A 20891-nucleotide genomic window follows, 5' to 3' on the forward strand; every position below is an offset into this window, starting at 1 on the left:
TAGAAAAAATAGTTTTTTTCCTCCTCTACAACACCTGTCCCTCATTCTCAAATAGTAGTTTTGTCCCTAATTTAAAAGGCAGTCGCCCCATTGGGAGGTAAGTACTAGATGACATCAAAAAAAGGAAAGGAGGAGGGTAGGGATACTACCTATGTGCCCTCTCTCAGTAATAGAATTCCCCTGGTCAGGACGTGAGGCGGAGGTGACCAGAGCCAGATTCTTGGGCATACGATGTGTATTTTGGGTTTGAAAGACACAGGCAGAAGAAAAAGCAGAAATCATTCATAATGTAATCAAATGAAAAATCATGTAAAATAAAAAATAAATTATCTCCCAATCCCAGTTTCCCTACACATCTGTGCTGGGAAATACATATATATTATGTACTTTAAGTATTAAGTACATTATCCTTTTAATGACAGTCTAAACCAGTGGTTCTCAACCTGTGGGTCACGACCCCTTTGGGGGTTGAACAACCCTTTCACAGGGGTCGCCTAAGACCATCGGAAAACACATATATAATTACATATTGTTTTTGTGATTAATCACTATGCTTTAATTATGTTCAATCTGTAACAATGAAAATACATCCTGCATATCAGATATTTACATTATGATTCATAACAGTAGCAAAATTACAGTTATGAAGTAGCAACAAAAATAATTTTATGGTTGGGGGTCACCACAACATGAGGAACTGTATTAAAGGGTCGCGGCATTTAGGAAGGTTGAGAACCACTGGTCTAAACCATGATTTATTTAGCCAAATTTCCTATTGTTGAGCAATAGATTGTTTCCAATTTCTTGCTATTGCAAACATGGCTTCAATGAATATATTTGTACGTGTCTTTTTTATATAATATTATAATATCACTTCTGCACAATTTTTAAGAGTACTATTCTTCAATTAAAGAGGACAGACGTCTTAAGTCTTAAAAACCATCAAATTAGCCTCTTAAAGGTTGATCAATTATACTCTTAGAGCATATAAGTACCCCATTTTCCATATCCTTTATTGCACTTAACATCAATTTTTCAAACATTCTTAATCTAATTCTGGAAAAAAATGTTTTCGTTCACATCTTCAGAGCACCTTCTCACATATTTCTTGGCCATCTGTGACACTTCCGTAAATGTGTTCAGACCCGTGGTCTATGTTTCTACGGACTGGCTTTCTCTTGTTCACTCCTACACGCTCAGTGCTCAGTTCCTCCCCGTGATGCTAGTTGAAATCACTCCTGCAACATGTCCAGTGCTGAGTCTGCCCTTCATCTGAGGGGACAGCATCACCTAAGGAAACTCCAGCTTTATCAATTAATGTAAGCTTTCAATGTGTTCATACCTTAGCACAAAGGAATAAAAGATATCTATCCACCACTAATGAGCAAAAGTCTAAAGCCGTAACAGTATTCTGGAATATTCAAATACCGAGAGAGATGGCTTAATAAAAAGCAACACACCACAGCACACACGGCCATGAAGTTATTTTCTGTACTTGAATAATTTCATGTGTATACACAGCAGTAAGAATCACCGCACACCTCATTACACTGTGAGTTCCGTTAAAGAGACAGAGCCATTGATTGTAAAATAAGTGCACAGGACACTCTCTGTAAAATTATCTGGATGCAAAAAAATAAATAAAATAAAATGTACAAAAAACGACAAGAGTTTGGTTTGAATGGTGACTTTGGGGGATATTTGTTTTTCTTTCCATTTTCTAAGTGGCATTTTAATTTCCTTATTTAAAAGTAAATTTTAATTCTGAAATTAGAGAGTGGTGATGGTTGCATAACTCTGTGAATATACTAAAACACACAGGATCATGTACTTTAAAATGGCATATTATATCTCAATAAAGTTGTTATTTTTCTAAAAGTAAACTTTTTCAGTTAAAATATTACACTACGATGGCAAGAAATGTATGTTTTGCTCATCTTTGTTGTGAACTTAAAATTGCTCTAAAAAGTGTATTTTTAAAAAAATTATAGTCCATTCTTTGTTATTTTTCCATTAATTTTATGTTGAAAAACTCTGGAAGGCAGTGGAATACATAAAAGCTACAGTATGGTAAGCCTATTTGCAACCCCTTGTTCTTGGCAACTCTATGTGATGAATTTAAATTGATTTTTAGAGAGAGAGGAAGGAGTAGGGTGGAGGGGAGGGAGGGAGAAAGAGAGAGAGAGAGAGAGAGAGAGAGACATCAATATGAGAGTGAAACATTGATTGGTTACCTCCTGCAGTCCCTTACCAGGGCTCAAGCCCAAAACCATGGCATGTGCCCCAACTGGGCATTAAACCGGCAACCTTTCGTTGCACGGGACGGCACCCAACCAACTGGCCACACCAGCCAGGGTAAAAGTGACTTCTTGAAGTATCAGTGAAATGACTGTCGGCATATTCAAAAACTGCTGGGTGACGTTTATCCTGGAACAACTTGCAGACCCTGTGTAGAGTGATATATGCTCCCACTCTGCTTATTAGTATCAACATTGTTAATGTTGGGAGGGAAATATCCATTCCTTCTCTTTCTATTCTGGCTCGGCTCTGGGGTCCCAGCTGATAATTAATGAAAATTTTATTGTGTAGAACTATTTCATATAAAAAATGTTCTAGGTTAATTAAAAACCCACAGAGAGTAAATTAGCTCCATTTATCACTTGTGTAATGTGATGGATGAGGGCGCTCTGGGCTGGCTTTCTCTTTGAGTGCTGAGCCAAAAAGAAAGGGAGAACGTGCAACAAATCGTGCATGTAGGATGCTAGACAAGAAGCCAGAGTAATACCAAGATGCAGGCAAAACTGTTTCATTATAATGGTTTTGGTAAAATGAGAAACAGACTTCTGAGTGTTTTAAAGTTTCTTACTCTTTGAGAGGAAGTAAAAAGAAAATCCATTTTTATTCCCAAATGATGAATGAGAAGAGTATTACTGTGTTATGGCAGGTGTGGTCCATGGAAAGAGCCCCTACCCCAACTTGGGATCGTAAAAGTCAGAAGTTTAAATTAACTTTCAGTGATGTGAAATCTGTTCTTGGAAGCTCAGTGGAGAGAAAACTTCTTTCTGGGAGGAAACTTGAGAAGTTCTGAGGGAGCGAGGAATAAATAGCACCAATACTGTTAGACTTCAAAGGAAGGGCAGAAAGAAATGTCAGGGTCTCTCTAAAGCAGGGGTCCTCAAACTACGGCCCGTGGGCCACATGCAAATACAAATATTGTATTTGTTCCCGTTTTGTGTGCATAGGAATTTGTTCATAGTTTTTTTTTTTTTTTAACTATAGTCCGGCCCTCCAACGGTCGGTCTGAGGGACAGTGAACTGGCCCCCTGTTTAAAAAGTTTGAGGACCCCTGCTCTAAAGGAGCCTGTTGCTCACACCCACATCAACATACCGCTAAAAGCATGAAAAAGACCTTAACAGTATTTGCCACAAAATGTTAGCATTTCTCCTACTTTCAGTTTGCAACCTTGATAGTCGTGTTTTGGATTAATCCTCATTCACATCTCTGCTTTTTAAGATCGTCTTCCCTTGCCAGTGTAACTTAGGGGGAGCATCTGAGACTGGAGACAACCCTCTTTAGGATTTGTCTTATCGGCTGTGCATCAAGCTGTGCAGGCTGACCTCCCCCAAAAGCCACTCTGCTCTGGAAAAACTGAGGAGGAGCCCACCAAAACGCAAACAAAAATCCAGAAGCTGATAAAACACAAGGGAACCCACTGGGTAAGTGAAAAACGTAGGAAACGTTTGACTGAACCTAAGCAATCTATGGCTGCTCAGGTGATCCTAACTTTGAATCACCAATCACCAAGACAAAAACTGGTACCCTAAGTTTAATACCCTGGTATAATTTTGAAGTATATTATTTTTTCTATGCCATTTATTTTCCCCTTCGACTTTTAGGGCACAAATCTTCTGCCTTTTTGTTTTTTGAGTCATCACTGGGACAAATTTTCTTTTCTATTCTGCGGACACTAAAAGAACATGGCTGTAAGAAAAATACCTGTGAAAGAGCGCTAGAGCACAGACCCTGGTGCACTGTAGGTAATTAAAAACTCATAAGTAGAGAACCAGGGCTCTGCTTGTTAAGGTTTTATGTACCTACTTCTTCTCAGGTACTAAGCAGTTCAGCTCTTTCTTCCTTCCTTTCCTCCCTTCCTTCCTACTTCCATTCTAAGTACTACCTTTTACTCCATCCAAGAAACAGATAGAAATTTCTTGCTGTATTAAAAATGAGATTATGAGTCTGTTTCTTCCCCAATTAAATAGTAGCGTCAACTTCTAATATCAAAGACCTATACTAATGCAAATTCCCTCAGGAAAAAGTGGTCAATGAGCTGCACAATTTCTCGTATCTCAAAGAAATGGCAGCTGACAATATATGGCAGGTGTACTGCTATATGGCAGTATGTATACTTTTCTTTCCTAACCCAAAATGAAATTGGGTTTGTTTGGAGTTCAAAGAACAGAAACTTGAGGAATAATCCCTTTATATTCCAAATTACAACAAATAACTGTGTAGAAGAATCCCACAGCAAAGTAAATTTGTGATTTCCAATAAGGAAAGATAAGAAGTAATGTAGTCAAGGGAATCATCTAAACAAGACAAATAAAATACATTTCTTTAAAAAATCTCAACCTGCACAATAAGGAAGTAAGGAGACCTCACAGACTTTGTAACCTCCCTAGAGAGGTAGTAAAAGCTTCATAGTATGAGTCACATAAGCTGTTCTGGGCCAGGCTTTCACAAACACACTGTCACGTCATGCTGGCCGGGGTGCGTGATGGAGAGTGGAGGGTACGGAGGGAGGGGAAGAAGTTTACTGCGAGCATAATGCAGACTGTCTCCCAAAGCTCTCATTTGCTCTAATTTTGATATCTACTTTCCAAAAGAGAAAAGTGTATATAATATCCAAATAAGCTAATTTCAACCTGCTATTTTTTTAAAGGGAGAGAAACTGCTCTGCATAAAGTAAAACAAAAACATATAACAGTCAGGAAATTAACTAGCAAGAACGAACTAGTATAAGTATATCCTTTTTATCTCTGCCAAGAAAGGTAGGGTAAGCTCAATCATTGGTGGTTTCCATGTAATTCATTTGAAGGAATTAAAAAAAAATTGAAATGGGAGTTTAAAATCAAAATGTTCTGATCAGTAGTAATAAGAATATATTTTAGGGCTCATCCAATGCATTATATTACGATAATTCTCATTTATATGGTAATAGAGGCCCAGTGCATGAAATTCGTGCATGGGGAGGGGGGTGTCCCTCAGCCCGTCTGCACCCTCTCGCAATCCAGGACCCCTTGGGGGATGTCTGACTGCCGGTTTAGGCCCGATTCCTAGCTGTCCCTCAGCCCGGCAGTCGGACATCCATTTCGCAATCTGGGACCTCTGGCTCCTAACCGCTCACCTGCCTGCCTGATCTCCCCTAACCACTCACCTGCCTGCCTGATTTCCCCTAACCACTCTGCCTGCCTGCCTGATCACCCCTAACCACTTGCCTGCCTGATCGCCCCTAACCGCCTCTGCCTCGGCCCCTGCTGCAGCGGCTTCATCTGGAAGGATGTCCAGAAGATCATTCGGCTGTCCAGTTTAATTAGCATATTACGCTTTTATTATTATAGATTACTGAAGGATGAGGCTAACTAAATGTTATCCCTATTAGTATAAAAAATTTTAAAACAAAAGCATTTTTACCGGAAATTTTTCTATAACAGATCATACAGTGAACAGAATATAAACTGTCCTTGATATTTTGGGGCTTTTCCTATGAAGCTTAGATGTAATAAAATGATATCTTGAGGAGAAATTGAAGAAGACAGGATAGTCTGTCCCAATTCATGGTCCTTCTGCCTTGAACATATTTGTGCCTATTTTAAAATAAGTACTCTGGGGTGGAGGCCACCCAGTCTCAAACTTGTGAGCAGACTTAAAGCTCACCTGGCACAATCACCATCAGCCTTCCCCCTCATCACCGACCGACCCTTCCACAAAACAAAACAATAAATAAATAATGAATAAAATAAGTATTCTGCCCCCTTCTTTGACGTTTCTGACTGTCACTTCTTATGAGGCTGGTGAGTCTGATTCTCATAATCCCTTCTCCTTTCTAATTCGGCACAGGCTCATTACGCCTGTGAAACAGGAAACTGGATCACCAAGCTGGACAGGATTATTTGTGAAGAGAGACTCTAAGTGCAGAACGAAAGCCTAAGAAGCTTTCCCCTGGGATCGAGGACGCATGAACACCTGTTCTGGCTGCCTCTGTTTTGCTTTGCTTATCCTTCTGGGTACCTCTGTTGTGCACCCGACAGTGGAGGTTAATGGACAAGTCAGTGATGGTTAAATCCGGATATTTTGGAAACTGCAAACAGGAAAAAGACGGCTTCTGTCTCTTTAACGTGCAACTCACAGTTTGTACCATACCTGAAACATCAGCACTCAGAGCCTCATTATGGACATTCTGTGTGAGTTTAATTTCCTCCATGGCCATGGTTTTGTTAAATGTTACTGAAATAAAAAGCACAGCATGCAATCTATGAGCACAAAGCTTATGAAAATGCGGGGGAAGTGCCCCACACTTACACGGTCAATTCTGCCCTACATCTTCCACTTGAGTGAAAGAAAGCACTCTATCTTTCAGCATGCTGATGCATACAATATGTCACACACAATGGAAGAGATGGAGGAAACGCAATGATACCTGTAATAAAACACTGGAATGATGATTACATTTCACAGTCTCGAACAACTGCACATTCACCCAATTACAGTCTCCATCAAAATTGCTGACCCCCGCCCTAGCTGATTTGGCTCAGTGGATAGAGTGTCAGCCTATGGACTGAAGGGTCCCAGGTTCGATTCCAGTCAAGGGCACATGCCTGGGTTGCGGGCTCAATCCCCAGTAGGGGGCGTGCAGGAGTCAGCCAATCAATGATTCTCTCTCATCACTGATGTTTCTATCTCTCTCCCCCTCTCCCTTCCTCTCTGAAATCAATAAAAATATATTTAAAAATAGATATAAATTGCTGACCCCTGCACTGGGGGGAAATTGACTGTATTCCTAATACCTGGAAAGGAAAGGCCAGATTAGTTGAGGGACACTTTCCTTTTTATTATTAATAGAGTCAATGTTTATACTGGAAGAAACGACATAATTCCCAAACTATGCATAAGAAAAATACATCTCGCCAGATTGACAATCCTCTTGTATCTCATCTCTTCTGTTTCAAAATGCTCTCTAATATCCAAAGATTTGTATTGTTATTAAGATCTAATTTTTCATAACATTTTAGAATAGCATAATAGGTTTATATCACCATCATAATTCTTTTGTTCCTGCATTATTTTCCACATACTTCAAGATTCTATTCAGATATTTATTCTCATCAAGGTTGTTTATTAGAGAAAAAATATCCTGCACTGACAAACTAAGGCAAACATTTCAATTATATAAGGCCAATTTTCATCCTCCTGCTTTGCCAGGTATAACATTTCCATTTTAAGTTTTGTTTCTTTAGAGAAATTAAATTCCATGTGCTTTCCTAGCTCATGTCTATAGGTTCCTTTGGCATCCATCTTCCTACTTGGTATAAATAATCATCTAAATTGTCTTAATACCACAATGTTATCTTTTAACCTTACTTACACTTTTTCAAGTACATTTTTGAAGCATTCATTTCTCTGAATTTTCAAGTTTTGCTCTTTATAATTTGTATAGCTTTTGTCATCTATACAACATTTTGCCAGTAAGTATTTGTGCATCTTTCCCCTACACACTGATAGCCATTGTTGACTATGCTCCCCTCTGTGCCCTGAAATGCCTATACCCTGGCACAGTGGCTGGATTAAGCAAGCTGTATATCCCCCCTATTTCTGCATCATAGTATGAAGTATTTCCTTAAACTCAAAATATCCTTTTCATGACCTGTTCCTTTCCAAGGTCAGTCTTATCATTGGAATCACACCACTTACGAAAAATCTCAAATAGAAAGGTGCAAATGAATACTTTTCTTATACCTTATATCAGCATTACAACAAAGTCTCTTTCTTTAATAATCTTTAAATTTATTACTTTCAGCCTTCTCTTAATGTTACTGAATTTATTGCTATGACAATTAATAGTCTCAACACAAATGTCATCTCTCCATTTAGACTTGGCCAGATGTATCCAAGAAATTCAACCCACTGGAGGCGGTCAGTCAACTTTCAGAGAACTATCCCTTTTCCCCATGTTTTCACTTTTCGTTTTGAAACATAAGCTATAATATTAATGGATCCTTATTCAATTTTGATTCCTTTTATGTATCTCTTAGCTGCTTCTTTAGCTTGATTACTCTGTTAGGGGTAACTTGAAATCCCATTATCACTGAAGAACTGGAGAGTTTGAAGCTTCAATATTCTTTTTAAAATTTGTTACCACTGTCATATTGCAGTGAATGTCACAACATTACTCTTGAATGCAATTTCCTGGGCTTGACTTACAAATGTCCTTTATTAGATTGGCCTGAAATCAGTTACATTTTCCTATTATTGGATCTATTGTCACTGTATTCTGCAAAGTATTGCCTGTAGGTTGGCCTTTTATAATTTACAGATCTGATCATGGAATGTTAGCAAAGAGTTGGGAAAATATATCAACAAAGTTCATTGTATATGGGAATGTGTTTCTAATTATTTTATGCCTATCCACACTGACTTTTACAGTGTGCATATTGGTACATTTTTCCACCTAATCCAAGTCATCAACGACTTACTGAATGCCCATAAAGTCCACAATATTAAACTATGCAAATTGAGGATAAAAAAAGAAGGGTATGCCCTGGTTGGGTGGCTCAGTTGGTTGGAGCATTGTCCCATATACCAAAAGGTTGCAGACTCAATTCCCAGTGAGAGCACATACCTAGGTTGCGGGTTCAATCCCTAGTCAGGGTACATATGGGAGACAACTAATCGATGTTTCTCACATCAATGTTTCTCTCTCTCTCTCTCTTTCTCTCTCTTTCATAAAACAACAACAACAACAACACACATACATGTCCTCAGATTAATCTCAACAGAGGCAGGACAGAGAATGCTCTAATACTAGAATAAAAAAAATATCTTCTTCCTAATCTTCTAAATAAAACATAGTAGCCTATAAACATTCATGTTTTAGTATTTGCCAATCTGATTATATTCAAATGATTTCCTGAGATTATGTATACAATAGCAGTCAAGAAGTTAGCAATTTGCAATTTAGTTGAAGAATGATTCTCATTACTTAATATCAACATCTGAATCTCAATATACGTTTGTTGTTCTCTGCTCATAGTGCGTATGTTTTTTTGTGTGGAAAATTATATGATGTAGTGAAATGAACAATTTGGGAATGAAGAAAAATTTCGAGATGTGTCCTTTGAAAACTTCAATCATCTACTTCATATCACACTCCTTCTCTTGTCAGTTACTTTCAAATAATTTCTTCCAACTGAATCAGTGCTGTGATGTGCAGGAAGGGACTAACTCTGTAATCATTTTACTTGTTAAAAAAAAATAACGGCAATACACCAAACGATGTGCTAAGGTTGGGGACTCCAAGATTAATAGGTGTTGTCCCTGCCCTGGAGGGACTCAGTTTTCTGAGACACTGCTGTCTGTGTTGGTGAAGGGAGGCTGATATTAATCAACCTGATACCACTCCCCTTTGATGTCTGATATCAAGTTCTATGTGGAATTTCAAAGGTCTTTTATGCTTCTATTGTGTAAAATAAAGTTCAGTTGTTTTTAAAAAAATCCTTACCCAAGAACATGCTCAGAGAGAGGAAGGGAGAGAGAGACACAGACAGAGAGAGACATCGATGTGAGAGAGAAACATTGATCGGTTGCCCTCTGTACATGTCCTGATAGGGAATAGAACCCACAGCCTGTACCCTGACCAGGCATCGAACCTGCAACCTTTTGGAGCACAGGACGACGCTCAACCAACTGAGCCACTCTGGCTGGGCAAAGTTCACTGTTTTGAGACTGGAGAAAATTCATCTCACTCTACTTATCTGAAATAAAATATCTTCCTTAGATTACTTGGTTTCTTCTGGAAAGGGCATGTTTTATGTTTTTTATTTTTCCCAAAGCCTTTCAAAACATGACATGTTAGATTTTAAGGCATTTTTCTATCCCTTGATCAGCTCTCTTTTCTTCTCTCATTCATTTCTCTACTCTTCCTTATAGCCAACCTCTTCCCACAAGTCTTCACAACACTATTAACCTTCTCATATACTTTGTTTCTATTTTAACACTTGTCTCATGCCCTCCTCTCAGACTGGAGAATGCTGGAGAGAGAGGAGAGAGAGGAGAGAGAGGAGAGAGGAGAGAGAAAAGAAGAAGAAGAAGAAGAAGAAGAAGAAGAAGAAGAAGAAGAAGAGGAGGAGGAGGAGGAGGAGGAGGAGGAGGAGGAGGAGGAGGAGGAGGAGGAGGAGGAGGAGGAGGAGGAGGAGGAGGAGGAGGAGGGAAGGAAAAGTAGGAGGAGAGGGGAGGGGAGGGGAAGGGAGAGGAGGGAAGGGGAAGAGAGGGAGGCCATTCTGAAATCATAGCATTAGGATGAGCAATTTTACCTATTATAGGCACTACCCAACTCAAGAACTAAGTTGCTCCTAGATGCGGAAAGCAAGACAAGCCTTGGCAAAATGTATCCTTATTTGTGTGATAATAAGAATTCTAAATTGGAAATTATGAAGTCCCACTAAACACCAGTATCCATCACAAATAAATAAAAACAGAATAATACACAGATGCTTTTGAAATACATAAGTCTATATAACCAGATACTTAACATAAAATTTAAGTTCAGTCTTAAATGCTCCTTTTGGGGATATTTTTCTGCATGGAATGGACTTTCTAAGGTTTCTTAAAATATGTGTCCAATAAAGTTTAGACTAAATATGTTTTTTCCTTTTCCTGATAAATCTTCCGGTGGTGAGTAATACAGCCTTCTTCATTATTCCTTGGACCTATGAATGTCAGTTTAGAAACGAAGTCATCTACTTATTTATTTTTTTCAACATTGAAAACATTTGTGTTTCTTTTTTTCTTTCTTCCATCACCGTCATCTATTTTTAAAAGTTTCAGTGCCAATTCTGTGTGCATGGATGTAACCGAAAGACTTGGCTTTCAGAGTAAACGGTAGAGGAGCTGTGCTGACATTAGTCTGGTGTCAACTTGAGTCTCCTTGGGAGCAGAAACTGTCTCACTGTTTGTTCTCTGTGCGCCTAGACTCAGAGCGGAGCCTTTTTCGCGGGAGGCATTCAGCGTACGCCTGCCAGCGGGAGGGGTGAAAGGCTCATGGACGCTGAAGGGATTTCGGCAGCCGGCTCCAGAATGTGCCATTTTGGCGGGTGGATTGTTTCCAGTTGAAGACGATCAGGCCCAGCAGACTCAGGAAGAGCCTTTTACCTTTCCCTTAACTGCCCCAAAGAATTTAGATAGGGGGGCCTGTTCCCAGAGAAAACTTATATCGAAAAGATTTACCTGCGTGCATGGCAAACAATCACTGTTTACCACACATTTGCTCTTCCCACCTTCCTGTGAACAACTTTCCTGCCCTCTGAAGTCCCAGGCCCGGCCCCTTCTCCTGAGCTAGGAGGGCAGACACGCCTCCATAGCCTGACTGTCTGCGAGCCCTTCATGTCTCGTGGGCTCCTGGAAAGACTTTGCTTTCAGAGTAAACAATTAATTTTGCTTTTCTCCTGCTAATCTGTTTAATGTCGATTTAATTATTAGGCCAGCCACAGAACCCAGAAGGGGGAAGGAGAAAAGTTTTTCTCCCTCCAAAGTGAAATTTCTCCCTCCAATTTAAAAAAGAAAATATCTTCTTTTCCTACTTATTTCAATGAGGAAAAGGAAGCTTAGAGGAGGGGGCATTTTGGCGGTAAAGAACTCAGTAGAATTCTTTGTGCTGGAGGGGCTTTGGTCCCTAGAAGAAACAAAGCTATGACTTTCAGAAAAGATGCCTGTACTGTCCCTGGGCTCGATCCACAGCTACTGGCGAATCAAGCAGTTATTTCCCAAAGTTTCATTAAAGAAAGAAAGGGCGGGATTTAGAGGATCAAAGGGCCCCCCCCAACAAAACATTTGTGTAGGTGTGACCTCGAGATTGCGCGCCCCCCTTGCTTGTCTGGCAAACACTTTCTCATCTTTCAAGACAGCTCAAATGACACCGCTGGGAGGCCCTGGCTCCTGGTGGCAGTATTTACTCTGCCCCTCGTGCTTCCCGGCACTCTGTGTAAAACTCTCTCAAATATCACTAATCGCATTTTATCCGGTTATCTGTTTACATATCTGAATTCAACTCAGTGAAGTTCTGCTAGGGCAATGCTAGATCCAACGGCTCAAAGCAGGGCCAACGCTGGCCTTGGGAAGCCACTTCCTACTCTGGGTGTCAGACAAGTACACAACTACAGTTCACGGTAATAGCAGGGAAACACAATGCAGTTGGACAGAGAACGGGAAGGAGGGCGTGACCACGACCTCCTGGATGGCAGGGTCTTTATATATATTGACTTCAGAGAGGAAGAGAGAGGGAGATAGAAACATCAATGATGAGAGAGACCACTGATGGGCTGCCTCCTGAACGCCCCATACTGGGGATTAAGCTTGCAACCCAGCCATGTGCCCTGCCCAGGAATCGAACCTTGACCTCCTGGTTCATAGGTCAATGCTCAACCACTGAGCCCTGAAAGCCAGGCCATGGATGGCAGGGTCTTGTTGCATATCCTTAACCTTTAGCAAGGTGTCTGGCACCTAACAAGTTCCATACATACTAATGGAGAGAGGGAGAGATGAGAAAAGGAAGAAGGGAGAGAGGGATGTTGAAAGGAGAAAAGAATAAAAAAGGCCCCACCCCATCTCCTCCACTCTATGTTGTCAAACCCATTAATTACCCTAAAGGTGCTATTTTCAGGCTCCTGGAAGAGGTATTTTGGAGCAGATAGCTGATGATTAAGTCCCACCTAGCACATGATACAGTACCTGATCATCACCATGGGAAGGAGACAGGCCATAATGTGCCCTGTATTTAACTATCATTCCACAGCACATGCTAATAACACTCCTGGGGGGTCCTGGAGACACTCACAGAGGTTGCATTGGCTGACACCACTAGCACAGCACCAACTTTATTCTTGGGTTTTGCATTATTAGACCAGCAGGCTCTTTTGCTCCTGCAAAAGATTTTAACTAGAATTTCGGTCCCTTCACAACCTTGTTTGCCATCCAGTTCCCTGTTCCTCTGCCAGCTTCATCTGTGCAACTCATCTAGGGTTACGTCTGGCAGATGGAAAGAGGAATCTCATTTCAATGCCTCTTCTGTCTGCATCCCAGAGCCCTCCCTGAGCAGCCTCTATTTCACCCGGGAGGGAAGAGAAGAGGGGGGACGATCAGCCTCCCCAAGAGATGAGAGTGTAAAGTATTTCTCAAATTTTCATCTTCAACGGTTGGTATCATTTAACTCCCCTGGCTGGGGGGTGGCGGGGGGGGGGGGGAGGGGGGGGACTATGCTTTGTTGCTTAGGCTAGCAATATAATCTCTGGCTATCCCAATGCCAAAATATCAATTACAGGTTCATTTGGATGATGGCATAAACTAGTGCTCTGACCACAAGACAATGACATAAACTGGAGGTGGGGGGAGAAGGTGCTGGAGGAGGTTGAGTCTCAGGACAGAAATGAAACTCGGTAAAGATGAATTCTTTAGATCCTTGCAAACGAAGGAACTCAATTCTAAACTGCTGTTTGTCTCATGAAGAGAAACCCACCAGCAACAAACCTGAAGCAGGTATTCCTGAAGCAGGTTTCTTGCTGGAGGCTTTAATGAGAGAGAAGTGAACGTTCCCATCGCACCCACCTTGCCCTGAGTAACCATAAGGGAAGACTGAAAACATATATGACTTGCAATTAAAAGTAAATGTCTCACCAAGCACAGCGAGTCAGAGAGTGTTTGATTCCATTTATATGAAATGGCTAGGGGAGAATCCATAGAGACAGAAAGCAGACTGGGGGCTGGCAGGGTCTGTGAGGGGAAGGAGAAATGGGGAGTAACTGATTAATGGGTACGGCGTTCTATTTTGGGTTGACGAAAATGTTATGGGATGAGATGGAGGTGGTGGTTGTGCAACATTACGAATGTACTAAATGCCAGTGAATTGTTCAACTTTAAGATGGTTACTTTCATGTTATATGAATTTTACCTGAACAAAAAATAACTAACAAATATTTTATAATGGTCTCTACCTAAAGGCCTCACTATTTCTCATTGCTCAACAATCTACCACTACTGGGAGATAAGGAGGATTTTATTCCTATTCCACAGTGATAAGAGGGATTAAATAGGTTTCTAAGTTCTAATATTTGTCACCTTTTGGCATTTCCTGTGAAAAGCCTGGTATTTGCCCAGAATGTCTGCAGCTGGGAAGCAATTCAAACCAGTGATCCTGACTTGCTTGGCCAATCCCAATCAGCAGCAGCACCACCGGTTTACCTGCAGTTGCAAAGTGCCGGCCAGATTATCCAAAGTGGACAGCGTACATCTGTGTTTACTGGCCCCTGAGCCCCGGGCAGGCCCTTGGGATCGAGCCGTGTTCTCAGGAGGGGTGGTGACCTCAGACAATAGAAAGAGGGGAGGTCTTTTAATTCAGTAGAAAAATTAAAGCCTTTAATTCAGTAGAAAAATATAAAGGCTTTGCTCTTTCCACACACTTTCAGGATTAAAAAAAAAATCGATTTCCACAAAGAGTAGAAGCATCTTTGGAAGAGAGGCAGCTTTTCCCCCCTCCTTCCTTTTGATACTAAAGAACATTTGCTCCAACACACAGATCCAAAGCCGTCAGCTGTCAAGTGGAAAGAGAAGCCCAAGAACTTAGGGGGAATAAAAACATATTGAGAACAAGAGATCAAAAGAAGGGACCTTGAGAAGAAACTGTAAGACCATGTAACAACAAAAATGGCTAACAACCCTGTCTAGGAAAAGCTAGTAGGGGACTGGCCAGGTTTACCCAACACCTTCCACTCCAACCCCCACCACACTTTACAGTCAGAGACAAAGACAAACAGGTCTCCCCAATCTTCTTCCCCATTTTTAGAACCATTCGATTTATCCCTCACACCACCTCTTCATGGAGCTCTGATCTTTCCAGTTTTAACCGTAGGACATTTTTTTCCCAACCACTGTTTGGTCTCATCTCCCAGACTTAGGACTTGACAGAGACGCTGACGTTCCTCTGGGACTACAGCCTTTGGTGGCTGCGCCCACTTTCCTCCTGGTAAGGTGTTCTGTATGCTTTGGTGTGTCCTTCCTTTCCTCAGGTGTGCACCTCAAGACTAAGTCTAAAATAAGGCTCTCCTGTTGATTTCAGGCTCACAAATAGCTAGCCAGATTTCCTGTTAAGAAGGAATTGCTAAATATAATGAGAAAACAAAACATGTTCAATGCTTCCAAAATCCCCTATTTCTACTGCTGTATTCCAACTGACTCAGAGCCATATATTTTTTTCCCCCATGTCATGTGAGAAAAAAAACATGTGGTCCTGTCACAAAATGCTCACACACCACAGACACTGCTTATTTTTCTGGAAAAATTCCTAAAGCAGGGAAAAAGCATCTGTTTCCTATGTTGGTCATGCCATGGAATGAAAAGTAAAATGGGGGGCGGGTTATGGAGGGGCCTTCCGTTTCCCTTTTAAAGGAATGCTGAAACAGAGCACCAGTTTTGAGCTCTGTTGGGATTAGGCTGTATGATGCGGATGGGGACTGCGATGTTGTATGTGTGCAGGGCAATTCCGTCCCCTCCATCCTCACACTCCCTCGCGGCGCAGGAGCAGCATGGTAACACTGCCCTGGCCTGAACTTCTGCTTCCTGACTCTGACCGTGGGCATGTCATTTAAGCGTCTGAGCCTGTGTCTCCACTTGTAAGATGGAAATAGTAATGCATATTGTTTCCTATTTAAGGTGGCTGTTAGGCATTGAGCTGTGTCCCCCAAAATGCATACCGAAATCCTAACTCCGGGTACCTACAGGGTTGTTGCAGATGGAAGAGGTGAAGTGAGGTTGGACTGAAGGAGCGTGGGCCCTTCAACCTACGTGTCTGGTATCTTTATGATGGGGAAGATGGCCATTAAAGACACAAACACACAGGGATGATGCCCTGTGACCAGAGAGGCAGACGCCAAGTGATGCAGCTGCAAACCAAGGAACGCCAAGGACTGATGGCCACCACCAGACGCCAGGAAGAGGCAAGGAAGGATTCCTCCCTACGCGGCTCAGAGGGAGCATGGCCCTACCTTGACTTTGTACTTCGAGCCTGCAGAACTGTGAGACAATACATTTCTGTTGTTTTAAGCTCCCCCAGTCCATGGTACTTCGTTACAGAAGCCGTACGACACTAATACAGTGATCATTTTGTAATTTATTTAGTGTGCGTGTGCGCTCGTGTGTTTTAATTATAGAGGAAACACACTAAGAATGAACCAGGTAGACAAAAAAACAAACAAACAAACAAAAAAACACCAAGGTAACTTTTCTTCCTTATCTAAAACTAGGAAATGGCATTATTTCCTTGAGAGCCAACACTGCCTCTCCAAACTCACCCCCTCACACTCCTTCCCATGTAACCCGCTCCATGACGTGGGCCTGCAGTCTGTACTGTCCTTAGGGCCTCTGCATCAGCTTCTTCTTCTGCCTGGACCACGCCCAGGGCGAATCCCTGACCTCCTGTCTTTCCCCAATGAGGCCAACCCTGGCCACTCCTTTTAAAACTGCAATTTGTACTCCTGCCCCACCCAGCACCCCCAAATCCTCTTACTCAGCTCTACTTTTTCTTTTTCCCATGTTCTTATTGGCTTCTAATACCCTAACAATTTACTTATTTCTTTAGTAGGTGCGTTATTTACTATCTGCCTCCCTCCGTGCCACAGCATGACCTCCGTGAGGGAACAAGCATCCAGAGCAGTACCCAGGTCATAATAAGTGCTCAACAAGGGTTTTAGAAAATACATTATTTATTTTTCATGAACCAATGCCTGCCATGACAACGCATACAGTTGTTGTTCTTCCTTTGATCTTGTCCCTTACTTCTCTCCTGTCCCCTAACTTCCAAAAGTACTTAGCAGGTATCTGCAGCCCAAAGAATGGTATGAGTTATACTTAGAGGGCCGGCAGGTGAGGAACAAGATGAAGCTCTGCAATTCACAGCACCAAGTTCTATGGTACAAACACACCATGAGACACAGGCCACTAACTATTCCACAGAATTTTATAACAGCAGTAAAAATAATAAACAATGATAACTGCATTTTTATATTACTCTGTCCCATCTGTAAAACATTTTCTTATGAAATTCCCCTTTACAGATGGAAGAACTGGGGTTTAGAAAAAAATAAGTGACTTGTCCAAGTTTACTTAGCTGGTAGGGCAAGAGCTGGGAATGAAATCTAGAATTAGAAGATCTTCAGTGATAAGGACCTTTTTCTTTCTTTTTTTAAATTAAAATTTTACTTTTATTGATTTCAGAGAGGAAGGGAGAGAGGGAAAGAGAGAGAGATAAAAACATCAATGATGAGAGTGAATCATTGATTAGCTGCCTCTTACCCCCCCCCCCCCTCCGGGGGGGAGGAAGCCCACAATCCAGGCATGTGCCCTTGACTGGAATCGAACCTGGGACCCTTCAGTGCGCAGGCCAACGCTCTATCCACTGAGCAAAACCAGCTGGGGCGACAGGGACCTTTTAACTTGGTATTTAGTGAAATGTGTACTATCCATTTCTGGAGTCCCACTCACAATAAGGAAACGCTCTTTAGTGTTTTCTCTACAACTTACTTCTCTTCCTTCCCCATCCTCTAAACAAATGACTTACCTACCGTAACAGCCACACGTCCTTTCCTTGTTGGGTAGCTCTCCACCAGAATTTTCTTCTTGTTAAAAGGAGAATTCACCTTCAGTGGTAAGTGTGCCAGAAAATGAGGTACATTTCGAGAAAGCCTGGGAATCACCACCCTTGTGAACTGTTCAGAAAAAAAACAAAAACAAAAAACCACAATTCAGCAAGAGTTTTATATCTTCAGTTCTCTCTGGGAATGCCTTCAACATGAATCTCTTTCCCATTCTTTGGCAAGTCAAAAGAGTTTTTTGCTGAGACTTCCAATTAAATTTACTAATCTTAAATTCAAGAAATGTGCATTCCTTGGCCTAAATTTATTTTAGTGCCTTAATAACATTTATTATTAACTACCTCCACTTTTGAAGGGACTGAAAGAATCATATCCATGAATATTGAGCTTCCATCCTTCTTTACAGAATTCTCACATTTATTCTTCATGGCAGTTTAGCTAAAATTCAAGGAACTATCAGACACATATTCATTCCAGCAGAAGTGAAGGCAGTAATCATTCGATTATCTCTTCTCCTAGAGATACTGAAGGCACCTTTTTATTCAAATGCTAATCACATTCAAACTAGGCTAATAGGCTCCCTCTATGTAGGGTATGCACAATCCTTCCAAACATACTAGGATGCAAACCCTGACGTCATGACTGGAGACTGTAACTGGATGGAGGTGGAAATGGCTGATTTGCAAAAGGTCATTCTGCCTTTGCAAAACCCAGGAGAAGAAGGCGACTTTCTGGGGCAACGATACAGGAAGAAATCACTTCTAATCTCAGGATGGCAATGGTTGTCGGCCTTTGTGGGGAGATCCCTGTGTGGGTTTAGAGAAGAAGTCCCAGTTCTGGCTCTGAGGAACTAGCTTGTATCAGACCACCTTCCCATTGAACACAACTGGAAAAGCTGGATAAAGATTATGTTAAAAACCTGTTTAAAATACTGGAGTGCTACACCAAGGCAGCCAGGACATGAGAGGCCAAGATCTTAGGGAGAAGAGAAATAAAACTGAGGCAACACCTGGTACCACTTTTCTTCTCAGGACACCTACTGATCTTTAAGAGGCCCAGCGCAGAACTGCTGAGAAGCCAAGCAGAAACCAGCTGCGCAGAGGCACCCGAAGTGAGCCATCCTTTGGCAGACCAAGGGAATCCCAGAGAGAAGGGACATGTAGAGAAGTGAGCTGGACATTCTGCCTCTCTAAGCATTTGCTAATTGAGAAACGGGGTAAAGCAAGCAGAAAGCAGCACCAACAGGTTTGGGAATTAAACAGAGCTTTGGGCAGTTTCATGATGTTGGAGGAATTAATACTGGAGTTCAGGGCCCCCCAGAAAGGGAAAAGCTCAGGCACATTTCCTTAGGACCCCTGAAGGGCACCACCTACCATGAAAGCCTAAAATAATACCAGAACTGAGTCTTAAAGCAGCTCAGTTCCTTGTCGGATTAATGTGGTCTGCCCTGCCCTAACCACCTCTCAGAAGCAAAAGCAGCCTCTGAAGAAAGATACCATCATCTACAGAGTTTATGACTCTTTATACAAAATGTCTGCATTCAATCAACAATTGCTAGGCATTCCAGGGCATGGATTCAAGAAAGAGAGACAATAGAAAGACCCAGACATGACCCAAATAGAGTCATAGGACATGGTCTTTAATCCTATATAATAAACCCCTAATACGTAAATAGACTGAACAGTAGAAGGACCGCAGAACGACCAGTTGCTATCACGCACACTGACCACCAGGGGGCAGATGCTCAATGCAGGGGGCAGCTCCTGTGTTGAGCGTCTGCCCCCCCCCCCGCCCCCCACCGAGGGAGGTGACAGGCAGTGGCAATCAGGGGACAGGGTGGGGCCGGCCAGTGGGAGGTGCCTGGCCACCAGACAAGGTGGGTCCCTGGGGGGCTCCCCAATCACCCTGCCCACTGGTCGCCCCACTGATGGCCCTGATCGCCAGCCAGGCCTAGGGACCCTATCCTATATATTGGGAACAGTCTCTTAGATTTAAAAATTAAAACCTGGCAAGGCTACTCTAACACTGAAAAAACAGGATGATGCAGCGATGACATGCATGGACTCTGGCTTGCACATTTTGTGGTCAGCCCTGATTCTGACACTTATAACTGTGTGACAAAGCCAATTACTTAACTTCTCTCTGCTTCAGTTTTTCCACCCATAAGATGGGGAAAATGGTACTTCTGCCTCAGAAGGATCATGTTATGTACTACTTTTTATAATCAGGGCAAAAAAATGTACCTGCCCATACAACAGCAAGATGCCTTTCACCTGTATGAAAAGTATGGCCACTGGTGCATGCAGCATCCCCAATTGTGAGAGGGATGTCTGACTGCTGGTTTAGGCCCAACATCCCCCGAGGGGTCCCAGATTGCAAGAGGATGCAGGCTGGGCTGGGGACCACCCCCTACCATGCATGGATTTTGGGCACCGGGCCTCTAGTATAACTATAATTAATATGTTCAAAATTATAAAGATTATAAAATATTTAAACTCACAGAACAAGCCAGAAAAAATTAAGTAGCGATACAAAAGATCTGAATAGCATAATTGACGAACTCAACTGTAGTAACAGATATGGAATACTGTACCCAACACTGGTACTACACATTTTTTTAAGGTGCACATGAAACATTTACAGAAATTAACCACATATGGGTCATAGAGTATGCCCCCAGATATTTAAACAAATGGAAATTATAGTGTACTTTTTTGAACTTATGATTTTGAAATAATATAGATTAGATTCATAAAAAATTACAAAAATAGTTTTTAAATTGAGGGGAAATTTACATACTGTAAAATACATACTGCTTTAAAATGTACAATTTAATAAGTTTTTTTGTTTTTTAAATATATTTTTATTGATTTCAGAAAGGAAGGGAGAGGGAGAAAGAGAGAGAGAGAAACATCAATGATGAGAGAGAATCACTGACTGGCTGCCTCCTGCACACCCCCTACTGGGGTCAAGCCTGC

At 41.6% G+C, this 20891-nt stretch overlaps 1 protein-coding gene across 6 annotated transcripts in view; it reads right to left on the reverse strand.

Annotated features, from left to right (window-relative positions):
* KIAA1211 (KIAA1211 ortholog) overlaps window positions 1-20891 on the reverse strand; it is a 210580-nt gene that overhangs the window by 87536 nt on the left and 102153 nt on the right. For 3 of the 6 annotated variants that reach the window (XM_014460174.2, XM_023758280.1, XM_023758284.1), the window contains exons 2-3: window positions 17880-18027; window positions 6425-6508 (exon numbers count right to left, since the gene is read on the reverse strand). In XM_014460174.2, coding sequence (XP_014315660.1) covers window positions 6425-6491 — 67 coding nt within the window. In that variant the 5' untranslated portion in view covers window positions 6492-6508; window positions 17880-18027. The remainder of the gene's footprint in view (window positions 1-6424; window positions 6509-17879; window positions 18028-20891) is intronic. The other 3 variants (XM_023758281.1, XM_023758283.1, XM_023758282.1) reach the window with 3 other exon arrangements.

The sequence above is a fragment of the Myotis lucifugus genome, unplaced genomic scaffold (assembly GCF_000147115.1).
Source record: "Myotis lucifugus unplaced genomic scaffold, Myoluc2.0 scaffold_127, whole genome shotgun sequence".
Lineage (NCBI taxonomy): Eukaryota > Metazoa > Chordata > Mammalia > Chiroptera > Vespertilionidae > Myotis > Myotis lucifugus.